This window comes from Berghia stephanieae, chromosome 8 (assembly GCF_034508935.2).
Source record: "Berghia stephanieae isolate SIO BIC M18660-M18661 chromosome 8, UCSD_Bste_1.3, whole genome shotgun sequence".
NCBI lineage: Eukaryota > Metazoa > Mollusca > Gastropoda > Nudibranchia > Aeolidiidae > Berghia > Berghia stephanieae.
The window spans coordinates 29377177-29394676 of NC_088367.1; the positions used below are offsets into that span (position 1 = coordinate 29377177).

Here is a 17500-nt window from a genome sequence, read left to right on the forward strand (position 1 = left end):
AAAAGCACGATGTCAGAGCAAAGATTGAGCTTCAAGCAAAGGCGAACATTTTGTAAGCTATTTTCTTCTTTTAATTGTCAGATTCAATGTTTCTCACTGGCACCAGTAGTCAAGTCATAGCAGCATCAGTGTGATCAGTATCATTGCACTTAAATGAATGGCTAAATCTGTGTCACAGTTCTCCCATTCACCTGTGTGACCGCTAGTTATCGTTTGTGAGCTGCAGGCTAAAACCATGGCTTGGTTAAATTGAGATATCTCTGGTATTTATTTACAAAATTGGATAAATTAAATACCAAAATAAAGGGCATTGAACTTGAACGCTCTATCATTTGGTACAATTACCATTTCCCTCCTTAAATTAATTTAGAAGATATTGTAATGGAAAGATAGCTTAATTGTAGTGGGCAAGAAAATCAAGCCGTTTATCATCATTCATGAAAAAATCCCCTTAAAACATAAATAATCATAAAATTCATTCATTTTCCTTTCCAATGATACCATTTTCAACTTTCAAAACTGCTTCCAGGATACCCTTTGAGCATTCCATAAAATCACACTCATTTCAAAATCTACCAAAGTAACGCCATTTCAGCTTGGACTGCCGTGGTCAGCGACGGTCATTGGCTCCTAGCCTTGTGACGTCACAGTGTTTCAGGGGAATCCCCTTTCGTTTTTTCACTCAGCTGGTGCCCAATTTCAGGCTGATTCCTATAGTAATTTTTGGGTGTTTTTAAGTATAGTATAGTATAGTATAGTTTTCCAGCGTATTAGGCGTTTTGTGCCTTTGCTGATCTTGGCATTCAGTTCATCGAGATAAAAGTCAATAAAAAGCCCTAACAGATCTTTTGACCTGTATCTATAATATATAAACTTTTTGATAAATTGAAGGCCCTAACCCTAACAGATCTTTTGACCTGTATATACGTCTAACCCTTTGATGGGATCTTAATGGGCGGTTCAACTATGCTAAACATGTAATCTGCTAAGTGGCTATCTAAGCTATTTTTGAAGGCGTTGACACTTGGAGCATTGGTCACCGTTTCAGGGAGACTGTTCCAGCGGTCGATCACACGTTGATTAAAGTAGTGTTGCCTAAGCGATGTGTTACACCTTGGTTTATGCAGCTTGTAATTATGACCTCTGGTTCCATTGTTTGCAAACACGAAAAGTTTACTCTCGACTTGATACAAACTGTGTGTAAACTTGTATGTTTCAATCATATCACCTCGTACTCGTCTGTATGTCATGCTTGGAATTTCAATACGTTTCAGTCTATCCTCATATTGCTTATCTTTCAACCCAGGAATTACTTTTGTTGCTCTGCGAAGCACGCCTTCAATAAGTTTCTTATCTTTCTCAAATTGTGGTGACCATACTGAGTTGCTGAACTCGAGATGGGGTCTGACTAATGCAGTAAATAGTATTTTCATAGTTGCTGCATCTAAATAGGTAAAAGATCTATTGATGAGTCCAAGGATTCTGTTTGCCTTATTAACTTGTGTTTCTATATGCTTTGAGAATTTTAATTTAGTATCAACATGTACTCCCAAATCTTTCTCAAGTTTTGACTTATTCAGAGCTGTTCTGTCGCTACAGTGATGCTGTCTCATATCGTAGTGAAAGATTTTGTTTTTCGTTCCAAGATGTAGCACTGTGCATTTTCCAGCGTTGAACTTCAGTTGCCAATCGTCTGCCCAGTTGACTAGATTGTCAATATCTAACTGAAGACTGTCTCTATTTTCTAGATTGTTTACCTTTCTGTATACTTTAGTATCATCGGCATACATTGAACATGAGCTAGACAAAATACTTGGTAAATCATTAATGAAGATTACGAAAAGAGTTGGACCTAAGACGCTGCCTTGTGGCACTCCACTAAGAACTTCTGTCCAATTTGACACTGTGCCTTGCACGCTAACTCTCTGTTTCCTGCCTACTAGAAAATGCTTAATCCAGCTTAGAGTATTTCCTTGTACACCATGAGCTTCCAGTTTGTTTAAGCGTCTTTGATGGGGAACAGAATCAAAAGCTTTAGCAAAATCTAAGTAGATTGCGTCAACCGAAGATCCTTGGTCGAGAAACTCTGTCCAATCATTTAAAGTCTTTAGGAGGTTAGTTGAACATGACCTGCCAGAAACAAAGCCATGTTGGCATTCAGACAGTAACTTGTTGTTCTTTAGGTGAGTTATGACATAGTCTCTAATAATGCTCTCCATTATTTTGCAAACCACTGAGGTGAGGCTAACTGGTCGATAATTGCCCGGATTACTCTTGTCTCCTTTCTTGAATAACGGTGTAACTTGTGCTTCTTTCCAATCGGGTGGAAGAGTTCCTGAGTCAAGTGATTTTTGGAACAGTAACGCTAATGGTTCGGAGAGTTCTTCTGACAACTGACATAATACGCGGGGTGGAACATGTCAGGTCCTGGGGACTTGTTCATATTGAGTTTGTCTAGTTTCTTCTTTACAGTGTCTTTGTCGAATTCTATATCTGATAGTATGTTGTTTACACTTTTTCTTTCACATGTAGGTATATTAGTAAGATCCTCGTTGGTGAATACACTGCTAAAGAACTTGTTAAGAATATTGGCTTTGTCAATGTTAGATGAGGCTGTCTTATGATCATCATACAAATCCGCAATACCGTCTTTAGTCTTCGTTTTTGTTCTAGCATATGCAAAAAACTTTTTCGGGTTCACTTTAGCCATACGAGAAATAGATCTCTCATAGTCCTTTACAGCAATTCTGCATAAGCTTTTGGCTTGATTTCTGGCCCTCGTGTAATTAATATAGTCTGCACCCTCTCTAGTTTCTAAGTACTTTTTGTAAGCTTGCTTCTTTTTCTTGAGTTTTGCCAAGACTGTAGGATTGATCCACCGAGGTGAAGTTCTGTCTGAACTACTTTTAACTTTTGGTACGCTGATGTCCACTGCAGACATAACTTCAGATTTGATATTAAGGCATAAAAAATTGAATAATTCTGCTTCTATATAACCTAGAGACAAAATTCAAACGGTTTTATCATCGGGATGGTATACTGCATCATAGTAAACCAGATTTTATACTGTCATTTGAAAACTGAATTTTCATTTAAGTGCCTATAAGTATCATCAGCAAGGGCAAGACGTAACAATGGATTGTGTTGTAGGTGTAGTGATAGCAGCGCTGCTGACTGTTGACTGTGTCGATAAGAATGGAATCGACACCATTGCCTTCCTTATTAAGATTTGGGACCAGATTTGGCTGCACTTTGACTTTGTTTGACTCGAAAAAAGAGCATCTTCGTCCCTACACGACCCTACCGTACTCCTACTTTCCTTAATTAATATTATTTATGGCGATTATTTATCTTACTCTTACTCTTACTAGATTTACTAAATTTACGACGCAGCAGGCGTTGTTGTCATTGTTATGTGTGGAAGTGGATTACTATTAGGTAGATCTCCACTATTACCCCCCCCCCCCCCCCCCCCCCACGGTGGGAAGAGAGGTCACTTGCTGTGCTTCGGGAGTGGGAGGCCTCCCGAAAGCTCCTCATGTCATGCCTCATGCTACTGCTACTCATGCTAAGGCTAATGCAGGGAAAAATATTCCCTCAACTAACCCTAGGAAAAAAGAAGACCTAGTACTACTAGTCAGTACTAGTACCTTTAAACTCACCCTAAGAAGTAAAACAAGCACCCTAGCACATTTACTAAGACTTTTATGACAAGGCTGTCATTATCCCCAGACAGGTGTCTGGGGATAACGAAATTTCACACTGAGTACAAACAAAGAAAATGACTAATAACTAGGTGGGGGAGGATGGATGGGACATTTATCCCTTGCACCGTTCTGTAAAAAGAAGACGGAATTAAAAAAAAAAAAAAAAAGTGTCGGAACCAGGATTTGAACCCACAACGTCGATTCTGTTAAAACTTCCAGGGCAGACAACTAAACCATTCGACCATGACACCCACTTCAAAGTCGACGCATATTGTGTATATGTAGTAAGAACTGATTTAATGTTGGTTAATTTTATGTTTTTATAGATATTTTATTAACTTTCCTTATTTCTATGTGCATTTGGAAACAATCCATATTCAAGAATGTGGATAATTGTTTAAAAGAGCGGAGTTTCAAATATGTGTCTGGGGATAATCACAGCGTTATGACAATGACTAAACCGAATAGAAAAAAAAATCCTCCAACCTCGAGCTAACCCTAGGACTGCTTTCATTATATCACAAAACAAAATGGAGGCGGAAAACCAAAACAATGGTAGTATAAAGGAAAGTAACTTTCATTAATCTATCAAGGTTTGTTCTAGAGTTCTTAAAATGCTACCATATACTGACAAAATGAATATATAAACGCATGATATAAGATTCACGATGAAAGTACAAATTGAAAGAAATGCTAGCATGAGGAGCTTTCGGAAGGCCTTCCTCCACGGCTGTCGTTATTGCCAGACATGTCTGTCTATAAAGAAAAACGGTCATTGGCAGACACCTGTCTGGCAATTTGTAATTTGTGGTAATTTGTGTCCCAAATCAGTTAATATCAAGTGACATTTAACACAAGATGAAAGTAAATAGTGCTCAAATGCCAAATCTAGCTTTTTTTATGTCTCATGTAATTATTCCCCTTGTATAATAAAGTTAGTTTCAATACAAAGTACAAAAAATATTCTGTTTATTATTTACTTAAAACAATTGGACCTGTGCACATGTATTTTCATTCATTTGTCACTTCAGATTGTTAACATTTCTTTTCATTTTGCATTTCCATGTAAATCAGGGTCACCATTGATTGACCTACTTTTTAAAGTTACATAATCGTCTCCTGCTCATAATTTTTTACAAATTCTGAATCCTCATATTTCAAGCTTTAAAATGATATATGACACTTATTTGTAGATAAAAGATGAAAATTGACAAAAATGGGCCTCCTGTCAAAGAAGATGATTTCAGATCTAGTCTGTTTTCCGCCAAAAGCAAATGGATTTGTCAGATAACTGTTAATCTCAGTTCCCATCATATTCAAAATGTTTTCATAAGAACACCATAGAAGGAGGTCATTCTTCATAAATTTTAAGAGTGTCATGGTGAAGATGATTTGAAACACATGCTTGTTGCTTGTGGCCTTTTGTGTGTGTGTGTGTTGGGGGGGGGGGGGGGATTTTATTGAATAATACTTTTTGCTCAATTTAAAAAGTCCTTGGGTCATTGCTTCTTTTTTTACTTTTAGAGCTGTGCAAATGTTATTATAAGATTTACAGCTCATTGCCATTTGGTTGGAGTAAAGGTGTAAGAAGAAAAGTAATCACTATGATGTAAGGAACATATCAGTCTTGTCTCTAATTGAATTTTACATCAAAATGAAAAGGCAGAGTTGTTTTCTTATAAACATCATGGACTTTTGGTATTGTTTAATATTTACTTATTTTTACTTTAACAGCTGAAAGGTGCAAAGATGTTGAGGCTGTACGCAGTGCACACCAAAACAAAATTCCTGTAAGTACTATTTTTTTTTTTTTTAGATTGATTAATCATTTGACATTATTTGAATTCAAGTTTCTTTAAGCAATTATGAAAGATTGTGCACATGCAAAGTTTTAGCTTGAAAATATAACCACAACTATAATAGAATAAAATAAAAAAATAAGGAAATTTCTCTCTAGGGTCTAGCCAAGGGAAGAATGGAATTACTCAGGAGTCAGCCACAGTGCAGCGCTGCAAATTGAGCCAGGGTGAGGTGACTTACTCAAGGCCTCACACACAGCGCAATGGTGGGTGATCAAACTTGGGACCTTCCGGGTGCAAAGCAAAGACAGTGAAGCTGAACCACGCTGCCCTTAATGCATTTAGCAATTGAAATTTGACATTTGATGTTCAGTTTAGAAGAATTGAATGTTTTGTTTTGATATATTTTTGTGATTGATGAAGAGGGATAGTAAATTAGGTAAAGGAAAAGAGTTTTTAAACAAAGAACAAAATTTGATTTAAAAAAAACAAAAATATGAAACTTTTATATCACCCTGTTAGTTCAGATGTTTCAAGTGTAGATAGACTTAACTATACAAAATGGTGTTCCATTTTTCTCTGAAATAGTCCTTCAGTGCCAAAAGCGCTGGTAACCAGAGTTTATCCCGGTATGCATTGCATTAGATGAGCGTAACAATTGCCTGCTACCCTTTGATGTTAGTCTATCATGAAATACCGTCCACTAGTTCAAACAGACCCAGCAAGCCATCGTTGAGTTGACAGGGGTGTCTTCTTACTTTTTCTTGGGTGCTTTTAATTTAATTCAAATTGAGGTTTTATATAGCGCAATATCCACTTAATGTGCTTGCGATTTACAAGGGGTCCCTGGCCAACAGCAGGACAGGACATGCATGACGCCTGTTAGGCGATATTACCATTTTTTTTTTACAGAGACAGTGCTGTTAACGGCCAGGTACTCATTTTACACCTGAGTATGGTGAGAGAATGTGCGTAAAGAGCCTTCTCCAAGGACTCAACTATGCAACGAGTGAGGCTCAAACCCAGGACCTTCCGATCCAAAAGTGAGTGTCATACCACTAGACCACTTAGCTCCAATTGTGATTCGGGATTTTTTTTGACTATCCCATTTTCTTTTTCTTTTATTTTTACTGGCACTGATATGACATACACTTGTAACAAGCGCCATAAAACCCTTAAAACCAAACATACAATCAGTCAACAATTACTGACAACACATTGATACCAGTCCCTTCACTGGTGAAGCAAGTGCTCTTACACTGAACTCCTTGATGTTTGAATTCTATAGACATCGTGTTGTACAGGAATCTTACAGACCTGGTGTTTGAACTCGAAATGTTACACTTGGTTGTAAAATTATTACGAAAATCTAGAGGTGCCTAAATGAGTCAATAAAATGTGTAGTGAAATAAAGGGAGTAAAAATGACTCTTAAGAAAGATACAAAACAAAGCAAAACTTTGGTTTTTTTTTTTTTTATAAGAGTCATTTTTACTTCCTTTATTTTACTATACATATAAAAAATTATTCCTTCTTTCAGTCTTCTATGAGAAAATAGGTTGTCCGCTGATACATGTATTAGTAGCAGTTGTGGACTAGAAGAAGTTTAACTAGTAGGTACTTAACATTATCTATTTATTAATCATTTTCTTTGTTTGTACTCATTGTGAAATGCAGGTGATAATAGAAAGGCATTACAGAGAAAAGGTGCTTCCTATGATGGATAAGAGCAAATTTCTAATTCCTGACCATCTCAACATGAGTGATGTGACTAAAATTATCAGGTCTGTTTCTTTATTTAGCTAAAATACCTTGATCCAAAGTGAAAGAGTAAAAAGATATGTCAAAAAGTAAAATTCTTGTTAAAGGAAAAAAACAATAAAATTCCTTAGACAGTTCCCTTATGTATGCTTTCCTTATCTCATATTTTTTATTTTATAAATAATAAATAGATTTCTATAGCGCATAACCATAACAACGTCATTCTCTATTTGCTTTAAACTTACTTACTTACTTATCCGAAGCAGCGAGCACCTGAGCTCTAGCCCTTCGGTCTTGTGCCATGACGTAGAAGTTAGACGTCTTTTGTAGTTGTTCCGGGTGACTATAAAGTGTGTTACTGATGCTTGGACTCTATGTGCTTAAACAGGGTGTCCAGGGAAGTCGGAAAGTTGGAAATTGGTCGGAAATTTCATGTTTGGTCGGAAATGTTGGAAAAAATGAGATTGAGGGTGAAATTTCCTGTAAAATGAGAAAAACGAGGAATTTCTTGCTTAAAATGAGATATCAAATGTATGAAGGACAACTGCTGTGCACAAAGTTTTATTTTACTACTACAACTGCCACCACATCATCATCCCTGTCACCACCACCACATCATCATCCCCATCACCACCACTACCTGGGTGGGGATCCTGACCTCCCATAGTGGGCAGGGGGGTACATACTGTGTCTTCTATCCCCTTATATCTGTTTTCCAACATGCTTTCTATCTTTGTCTTGGATTGAGAATACTTGGTTTTGGCCGGAGTCCTAGCTGGGAGGGAAACAGTCAAATGCATAATTTTTGTTTTGGGAGATGATATTTTTTTCCTTGTAAATCATCTCTCTGTTATGTGTTATTATATTTGTTATTTTTAATGTATAATGCAAGCATTTGAGTGTATTCTTCTTTGTTGGATTTTGTGCTTGTGTCCGGATGAGACTTATAAGTGATCTCAAACTAAGTGCATTGGTGGTATACTCTTGGAATCTACATCTGATCCCTATTTGTTCCCAGTTTCCCTATGTCTTACTTTCTCTTGGCTGCTTAAATTGTAATTCTAGAACTTTTTACTATCCCATTTTCTTCCTTTTTACTGGCGCTGATATGACCTTAATGTGTTGCAAGCGCCGTAAAACCCTTAAAAACAAAACAAACCACCACTACCACATCCCATACCATCACTACAACTACCACGTCTACCACGTCATCATACCCACCACCACAACTACTCCAACCACCACCACATCACCATGCCTACCACCACTGCTAGAACAACCACCACATCACTATCCCTAACACTACCACTATTACTACAACCACTATACCATCATTTTTCCTACCACCACCACCACTTCACTACTACTACTACAACTACCATCACATCATCATCCCTACCAACAATTCATAAGAGTATTTTTAAAAAGTGAAAATGGGGGTGGGTGGTGGCTCTTGACATTGTATAATCACATGGTACCATTCTCTAAGTAGATATTTTATATTTTGCTGTCAGTTTTTAAACTTTTGAAATTTCTCCGAATGTTGTCAAGAAATCTATAGATTATAGTCGCATGGATGAGTCATGATCTGTGCGCTGAGAAATTTCCTCCTTTTTGTGACCAGTCATTTTCACCTCTGCTCTTACTTTGAAATATGGATTGTATTGAGGTGGTAAAACCTATTTTAAGTAGGATTGTCTTTTTAAGCGTATAGAACACTGTGGGTATGGCAAGAATTGATAAAACACTTGGTAGGAAATTTCACTTCTAGGTAGGAAATTTTAAGTTTGGATTTCCCTGGACACCCTGTTAAAAAACTTGAGCTTTTGTATTGCGCAATATCCATTAGACGTGCTCAAAACATTTACAAAGAGTCCCTTGCCAACAGCAATACTTAACATGTAGAAAGAGACTTGATGCCTGTTTGGCGATATTACATATTTCCAACAAAGATAATGCTGTTAATGACAGGTACTCGTTTTACACCCGAGTACTGTGAGAGATTGTGAGTAAAGACTCAAGGACTTAACTATGCACCGCTCAGAGTGGAACTCAGACTCAGGACTTTTCGATCCGAAAGACCACATTGCCATAATACAATATAATGAATTGAGCATTGACATGTTTTTCAAAATTCTAAATGCCAATTACAAGGCATTTTTTTTTGGGGGGGGGGGGGGGGGGGTTGTTTGCAGCCATTCACATGGAACCAAATTTTGTACTTGCACATTTATAATCATGTAATCATTTGCACTTAAGTTGGATAATGCAGTCCTGTTACTTAAATAAATTTTATGTCTTCATTCAGGTTTTATTTTTTTTTTGGTTTGTTTGTATTCTTTAACAGCCCTCTAATGTGTAAGCAGCTCCTATTTTAATACACAATACTGAGACCACAATAGTGTAATCATTGCCACCCATGTAGTGATTACTGGTTATGCTTATCATTGCTGCACTGTTTGACAAAAGGCATTGTGTCTGGAAAATCCAGTGTTAGTACTTTAAATCCATCAATGATTATATTCATCACAGTAATTATTACCATTACAAGAAATGCCCCTCTCAAGAAATTGTTGAGTACAAGAATACTCCTCAAATCTGTACTGAAGCGTTACAATTGCCAATCTAATTCAAGGGTTTTTATATTTTTTTTTTTTTATTTTTTTTCTTAGTTCAGGATAAAATTTTAAGTAACTCTGATTTAATATCAAAAATAGGAATGTGCTAAGTTCTTTTTCAGTTGCAGTGATATTTTGTCAATGAGAATATTCCTGAATCTAAAATGTTATTTCAATGCTACAAATTATACCACCCACAACTTTCAAAGGATGAAAAGCTATGAACAATTTCAAAGGTTGTTCAGAATATTTCCTTGCCCTGTTAGAAAAGCGTTCTTTGTTTTGCTGTCACATGATCTTATCTCAATAAATATATATTTTATTATTATTATGATCATTAAGATTAATACTATTATTATTATTATTATTATTATTATTATTATTATTATTATTATTATTTTTATTATTATTATTATTATTATTATTATTATTATTTTGTCCATTATTTTCCTATGTCACGCTTGAATAACTTCACTTTATAGATATTCAAGACAGTTCACTCAGTTTAATCTAAGATCTTTTTGGATGTGATGAATATGTTCATTAAACAGAAAGTGAAGTTATTTTTGGGTTAAAAGAATAAAATTGCCTGGACTTTGACACATTGCCGGTATTTTTTTTTTCTTAGTATTTTTCAAAACGGTATCCAATTGTTCCAGTTTCTTTACTCAAAAGCTTTATTTTGATAAGGGGCAATCTTAAATGCAGATCGTCATATTGAAGCTTCTTGTCAAGAAAACTAATGAGCTTTATATTTTCCCTATATTCCAGGCGCCGTTTACATCTCTCGTCAAGTCAAACGTTATATCTACTGGTCCAAAATAGAAGTATGGTGAGCTGTTCAACTCCCCTTGCTGAAGTCTACGAGAAAGACAAAGATGAAGACGGTTTTCTGTATGTGGTTTACGTTGCTCAGGAGTCATTTGGCTAAAGTGCCCAACTGATCTATGTTTGTTCATGTATTGTATAAAGTCATGCAGTTGTTTTGTTCATGTAATACATAGAATCATGCAATTGTTTCTTTTCTGTATTACATAGAGCCCTTACATTTGGTTTGTTCATGCATTATTCAGAATGATAACAATTAGCATGTTCATGATATGTGACCCATCGTCTGAAAACATATTATGTCGGAACGAACTACATGCTTAAAAGCCGAATTAAATGTTAAACTGGTCTAAAATATAAATTATTGGCATTAGCACTCTAAAATATGGTATCCATTCTCCTCAATAAAACATACAAACTCAACACGAGTCTGATATTTCTGGCTATAAATTCAACTTTCAACATCTTAACCAACTCGACTTAATACCATTTTGGGGCGAAGAGTCACATATAGAATTAATACAATTTTTGTTTTGTTCATGTAATTTCTAGAGTTATTACATTTGGTGAAGGGATAGAAAGGAGGTGGGGAGATTCGTAATATCACCCAACCAAAGTCCTAGTTTTGTTCTTTAAAATGTAAAATGAAAAATAAAAAATGATGAAATTCCTCTTGATTATTCCTAAGGGGAAATTTTTCCTTAGGGGTCTATTCCAAATGAATATTAGAATAAGCCATCTATCAGCCAACGTGCAGTTTTGCAAGCTTAGTCAAGGTTGGGTGACTTGCTCAAGACAATTCACACAAGAATCGAACTTGGTACCTTCTAGGTACAAAGTAAAGATTATATCGCTATATATGGATATATGTATATGTTGTTTTTTTTAGTGAAATTTTAAATTTGTTAATTTGTAAGTTTGTAAGTACGTATATATGTAATAGCTCATGACTGATCTTCAGTTTTCTCATAATAACCAAAAAAAAAAAAAAAAGACATGATTTTCCAATGCACAATGATTAATAGGTTAAATTTTACTTCCTTTTACATTTATTCCCCACTGATTTAGTTTGACAGTTTGTCTGGTTGAAGAAGACCATGAAACTTGAATTTTAAGTCTAAATTAGGAAATCCACATCAATATTATGGTTATATTGAGATTAAATGTAGTTTTAAAATCTAAAAAATAAATAAAATACACCAACAAAAAATAACCCATTTAAATTTAAATCAATTTCAATTATTTTGACCTTAAGATCAATTTTAGGCCATTTTATATTATCGTTACAAATATTTGATTTTATGTCATGATATTCCCTTTGTAAAGTGCATAAATCATGACATGGTCATGATTATGTGCTATAGAAATGTTATTTATTATCATTATTAGGCATCTCTGGGTTATCCTAACATTATGTCAGATTAAGGCGATGGGTTACAATTTAACAGCACTCATCATCCGAATTATGAATGTTGTTAGGAGCTCTCATTCTTTTGTTTATTCCGCTCTGTCTTGCTTATTCACATTCTGTATATGTTTTTAGGTCTGTAGTTTCCTTGCAGTGAAAGCTTTCTTTATCCCTTACTTTCTGTCTTTCAATGCTCCTATATTCCAATGTTTTGCCCTTTGGATATTGGTGGATTTTGTGTATTGCACAATAGTTGTTTTATTATCACAAATTCAAAAGCTAAATATATTCATTTATTTTACCTTATTAAGTTTTGGTGATGTTGTATTATTATTGTTTTTGTTGTTGTTGTTGTTACTCTTATGAAATAGTAAAAGGCATTCTAAGAATTAAAGTCATAACATGTTTAAAGCTCTTATTCATGACTTAAGTGGTGTTATTGAACAGCTTATTCCATTTCTCGGAAAGAGATGGAACTAGTCCAAAAAGGTCTAAGTTATTCACTTCTATCTTTCTGCGATCTGAAGCAAATATTCTCTCTCTGTACTAATTTACGTTGCTATTATAAGAGGGTCAAAACAACATATTTTCTTTTTCAAATTTAACAATAGCCTCATACTCATAGTATTGCTGTATTTGTTTACGATTTTAAGGTTTTTTAATTTTTTATTGTTTGACATAAATAAGAGTGCTTTAATTTTAAGAAACATCCATCAATATTATGAATTGGGACATCTTAATTAATGGAAAGCTTTGATTTGCTTTAAAACTGGTACATAACCACTGTCATTCAAAACTATCTGCATGCAAATTTTCAGATTTTAAATATTTTCTAAAAGAAAAAAAAAAGCCTTTAGTTTTGGATCGTTCGAGTGCTTTCTTTTTACGATTCCATAGGTTGTATCTTCTCAAGTTTGCCAAGAGTAGGACATATAGGATACGTTTGAATCCTTCCTACCAATTTCTTAGAATCACACATATTTTTTATATCATTCTAGACAATCCGATAATGGAATTGAACTTTGATCACTGTCATAGATATATTTTTTAATGTTTGTTTTGTCTTTAATCTACATTTGAAAGGCATTATTAAAAATCTGGACTTGCTTCTTCTATCTTTCGAATTAAAAAAAAAAATATTTTCAAATGGATTAAGCTTTTTAAAAATGAGTATATTAAATAAAGAACAAAAAATCCCACTGATATTGCAGTCCAAGAATTAAAAATCAACGATTCAAAAAGACGTTTAGATGATGGGTTTTTTAATATTTTAAAATCATAAATGAGAGATCGAGTTGTGTTTTGTAAAGTTGCTCGACAAGTTTGTCAGATAGGTACATGATGCAAAGCTGAAAAAAACAACTCTTGTCAACAAAGTTTAAAACAAAAAAAAAATTGTTTGTCTGAAAATAGAAGTAAAAACAAATCAAACGTTCTCTTCTTTTCCTCATAATTCACCATTTATAGGTATCACTATAGAAAAAAATATACTGAATAGGTACAGGCAATGCAAACGCTTTCACATAAGTAAACATATCAAAGCATGTAACTCTTTTTAATAGCTTACTTGTTTCCTAGGAAGATGTTGGGATAAATGTATAAAGATATAAAACTGATGAAAAGAAAATAGGTTGTGTGCATTGTTATTCTGTATTTACATAATTTGTACACCCATCAGGTGCAGCAGCATATGTTTGTTATTTTTCGATATGATCAGAATCAATCGTTTTTCATGGACATTGCTCGACTGTTTTTATTTCTCTTACTTAAAGTTTTTTGTTAATTGAAAAAGAATAAATTGATTATTTTCATAAGCTTTACGGATCTACTACTACTATGTGTATCTAGTTCTAAATAATTCGCATTACTAATGGATGTTTCTTTGTGGTTTTTTTTGTGTGGTTTTTTATTAATTATTTATTTATTATTATTATTTGTTCTTATACCTTGCTACGCTATAAGTAATACAAAATTTACAAAAACAAAAAATAATAACAAAACAAAAAAAAAAAGCATTAAAAAAAACAAAAACAAAAGGACAATACACAAATTACATCTTTTTGTTTTATTTTTGCTTTCCTTGAATTTGGTTTTGCATAGTAATCAGACGGTAATTGAATAGTTGATAAAAAAAAAAGAAGCTGAAGAGTGATATTTGCACTCAAGTTTGTAGAACATTATTAATAGTAAATCTTCTTACACTCAACTTACACGCCATATTTGGAACATTAGCACAGCTGATGGTATATCGAATAAAGTTCATGCTGTTCATGTTTACCATTAATTTGGCGATGAGCAAGGTTGACAGTGTATTGAGGTTTTACTGTGCTACTCCTTGGAAGATATCTTGTCCTTGTATGGATACAAACAAGTACAAATCAGCGGAGAGATATATTTTACAAGAGATGTAATAGCTGAGTTATAAACTCAACATGAATGCTAAAACAGGTCTCAAGAAAACGTGACAAAAGTGCAACATTCAGGGATGCAGCAGTATAATTATGTAAGAGTTTGGAAATACATATCTACAATATGAATATGGCATGGCACAGCTTTTTCCATTTACTGCTTCTTTATTTATAGTTATAGATTTCAGTGATGGGTTTTGGGATAACGTATGTATGTATGTATGTATTAATTATTGTGTAGCATAAGAAATGTGTAGCATTGATTGATCATTGACAACAGGGTCCTTTTTTGATGATCTAATTGTAACACTATCATCATATTCCTTTACGTTCTAGATATATATTTTTAAAATTCGGCTACGCACAAGAAATATTTCTGAAATTTGTGTATTCTCATGCTTATTTAATAAGTCTTTTCATTTACAGATTTACTTTTTCTTGTGAGATTCGGTTTAATATTAGTTGGAATAGTACAATAACACTGATTGACTCTTGCTTCATTGAAACCATTGTTGCAATGATGTTATTGCTCTCTCTGTAAAAATCCTAGTTTTTCACATATGGTTAGATAAAAAAAAAAAAGAAAGCAAACAAAAAAAACAACAAAAAACAACATAGCGATTTACTTTAATCACTAAAGGGTGTGTATTGTTGTTAAGTTTAAGGCAACCATCGCTGTATTATTTCATTCATGGATTCCATTTTCATTATGATAACCAAATATAATAAAATGTATATTTGTATTAACAGGTATAGTACGGTTTCAACCAAATAAAAATACATAAACAAACAAACAGATAAAAATGGAATAAAAACAAACAAACAAAAAAAAACACACCGAAACAATAGGAAATAAATAAAGAACGACATTTTTTAAGATAAACGGCAACAATTGTATATATTATAAACGAATCTATGACAGATTTATCGACTTTGTTTATGGAAGTCATGTGGGTATAAAGGGAACAACCGAGAAATTAACGAAAATCAATGACAAACACGATGCCACACAACTGTTTCAATCAGAAATGAAACATTTATGGCGGGCGGGGGTGGGGGGCTGGGATTGAAAGAGTCGGGATTAAAGAAGATTAAAAAATTGCTTTCTTTTAGTATTTTGATTAAGACAATGCTATCTACGTTGTCGGAATAATTTTTAAAAATGGATTTACTTTTTTTTTCACCGCATGATCTTTGCATGTTTTCCTAATATGAACACAACTGAAAAGTGTGTGTGTGTGTGAGAGAGAGAGAGAGAGAGAGATTACTGAATTATTACATCACATTATATTGAATAAAATTCTCATTCAAAATTAACATTTGGGTATTGTTTGTTTTCCAACATGTTTCTGTCTTTTTCTAAGAGTGAGATTACTTGGTTTTATCCTGGCCCTGGCTGGAAGAGATTCAGTCAAATGTATAGTTGGAATTTTGGGAGATGATATTTTTTTTCTTCTAAATCATCTCTATGTTATGCACAGTATATTTTTGTTTTACATATGCTGGGTGGGGATCCTGACCTCCCATAGCGGGCAGGGGGTACATACTGTGTCTTCTATCCCCTTATATCTGTTTTCCAACATGCTTTCTGTCTTTGTCTTGGAATGAGATTACTTGGTTTTGTCCTGGCCCGGGCCGGAGTCCTGGCTGGGAGGGAAACAGTCAAATGCATAGTTATTGTTTTGAGAGATGATATTTTTTTCCTTGTAAATCATCTCTCTGTTATGTATTATTATATTTGCTTTTAATGTATGATGTAAGCATCTGAGTGTATTCCTCCTTGTTGGATTTTGTGCTTGTGTCCGGATGAGACTTATAGGTGATCTCAAGCTAAGTACATTGATGGTATGCTCTTGGAATCTACATCTGATTCCTATTTGTTCACAATTCCCCTTTGTCTTACTCTCTCTTGGGTGCTTTAATTGTAATTCTAGAACTTTCGACTATCCCATTTTCTTCCTTTTTACTGGCGCTGATATAACCTAAATGTGTTGCAAGCGCCGTAAAACCCTTAAAAACAAAAACAAAACAAGTTTTACATATGTATGATTTTTAACCATTTGAGTGTGTTCCTCTTGTGCTTTTGTCAGGATGAGACGTTTAGATGACCTCAAACTAAGTATACTGATAGAATGTGCTCGTGGAATCTACACCTCTTCCCTATTTGAACTCACTCCCCTTTGTCTTCCTTTTTCTTGGGTACTTTATTTGTAATTCTATAACTTTTTACTATGCCATTTTCTTCCTTTCTACTGGCGCTGATATGTCCTAAATGTGGAGCCATAAAACCCTTAAAAACAACAAATACTCGCAATATTATTTTCCTTTTTCTATTTGTGCGGTGGTCTCCTCGGATTGGAGGGTCCAGGGTTCGAGTCCTGTTCTAAGCGGCGCATGGTTGAGTCCTTGGAAAAAAGGCTCTTTACTCACTTTCACTGCACTCAGGTATAATATGAGTGCAATAACATCTTTGATTCTCTCTGAAAAAAATTCTCATATCGTCATGTCTCGTCCTACATGTTAAGGGGGACTGTTGGCTAGGGGGGGGGGGGGGGACTCATTGTAAAGCGCCCTGAGCACGTTAATATAAAAACCCTAACACCATCTATGTCATCCAGGATATTAAGAAATGTGTTTATGTTGACCGCTCTCGCCATTGTGCCCATTATTGTGAAATTCCCCTTGGACACCGAAACGTTGGTCTTCCATTCACCGGTCCACACAGTTGTCTTAATAAGGTACTATTCTGGATGGGATTCCTGACCTCCCATAGTGGGGAGGGAGGGAGGCACTTACTGTTTCCTATACCCCTTTATCTGTTTTACAACATGCTTTCTGTCTTTGTCCTGGGATGAGATTACTAGGTTTTGTCCTGGCCCTGGTCGGATACCCTAGATGGGAGATGAAATTTGGGACAGTCAAATGTATAGTATCCTTGTTTTGCATTTTAAATCATCTCTCTGTTATATACT

The 17500-nt window shown here is 34.6% G+C and overlaps 1 protein-coding gene across 1 annotated transcript in view; it reads left to right on the forward strand.

The window, feature by feature from the left end:
- LOC144978481 (microtubule-associated protein 1 light chain 3 alpha-like) overlaps positions 1-15845 on the forward strand; it is a 15982-nt gene extending 137 nt beyond the window's left edge. The window contains exons 1-4 of the mRNA XM_078924624.1: positions 1-52; positions 5442-5497; positions 7183-7289; positions 10656-15845. The exon at positions 1-52 is cut by the window's left edge and continues 137 nt beyond it. Coding sequence (XP_078780750.1) covers positions 10-52; positions 5442-5497; positions 7183-7289; positions 10656-10815 — 366 coding nt within the window. The 5' untranslated portion in view covers positions 1-9 and the 3' untranslated portion in view covers positions 10816-15845. The remainder of the gene's footprint in view (positions 53-5441; positions 5498-7182; positions 7290-10655) is intronic.
- The last annotated feature ends 1655 nt before the right edge of the window (positions 15846-17500 follow it).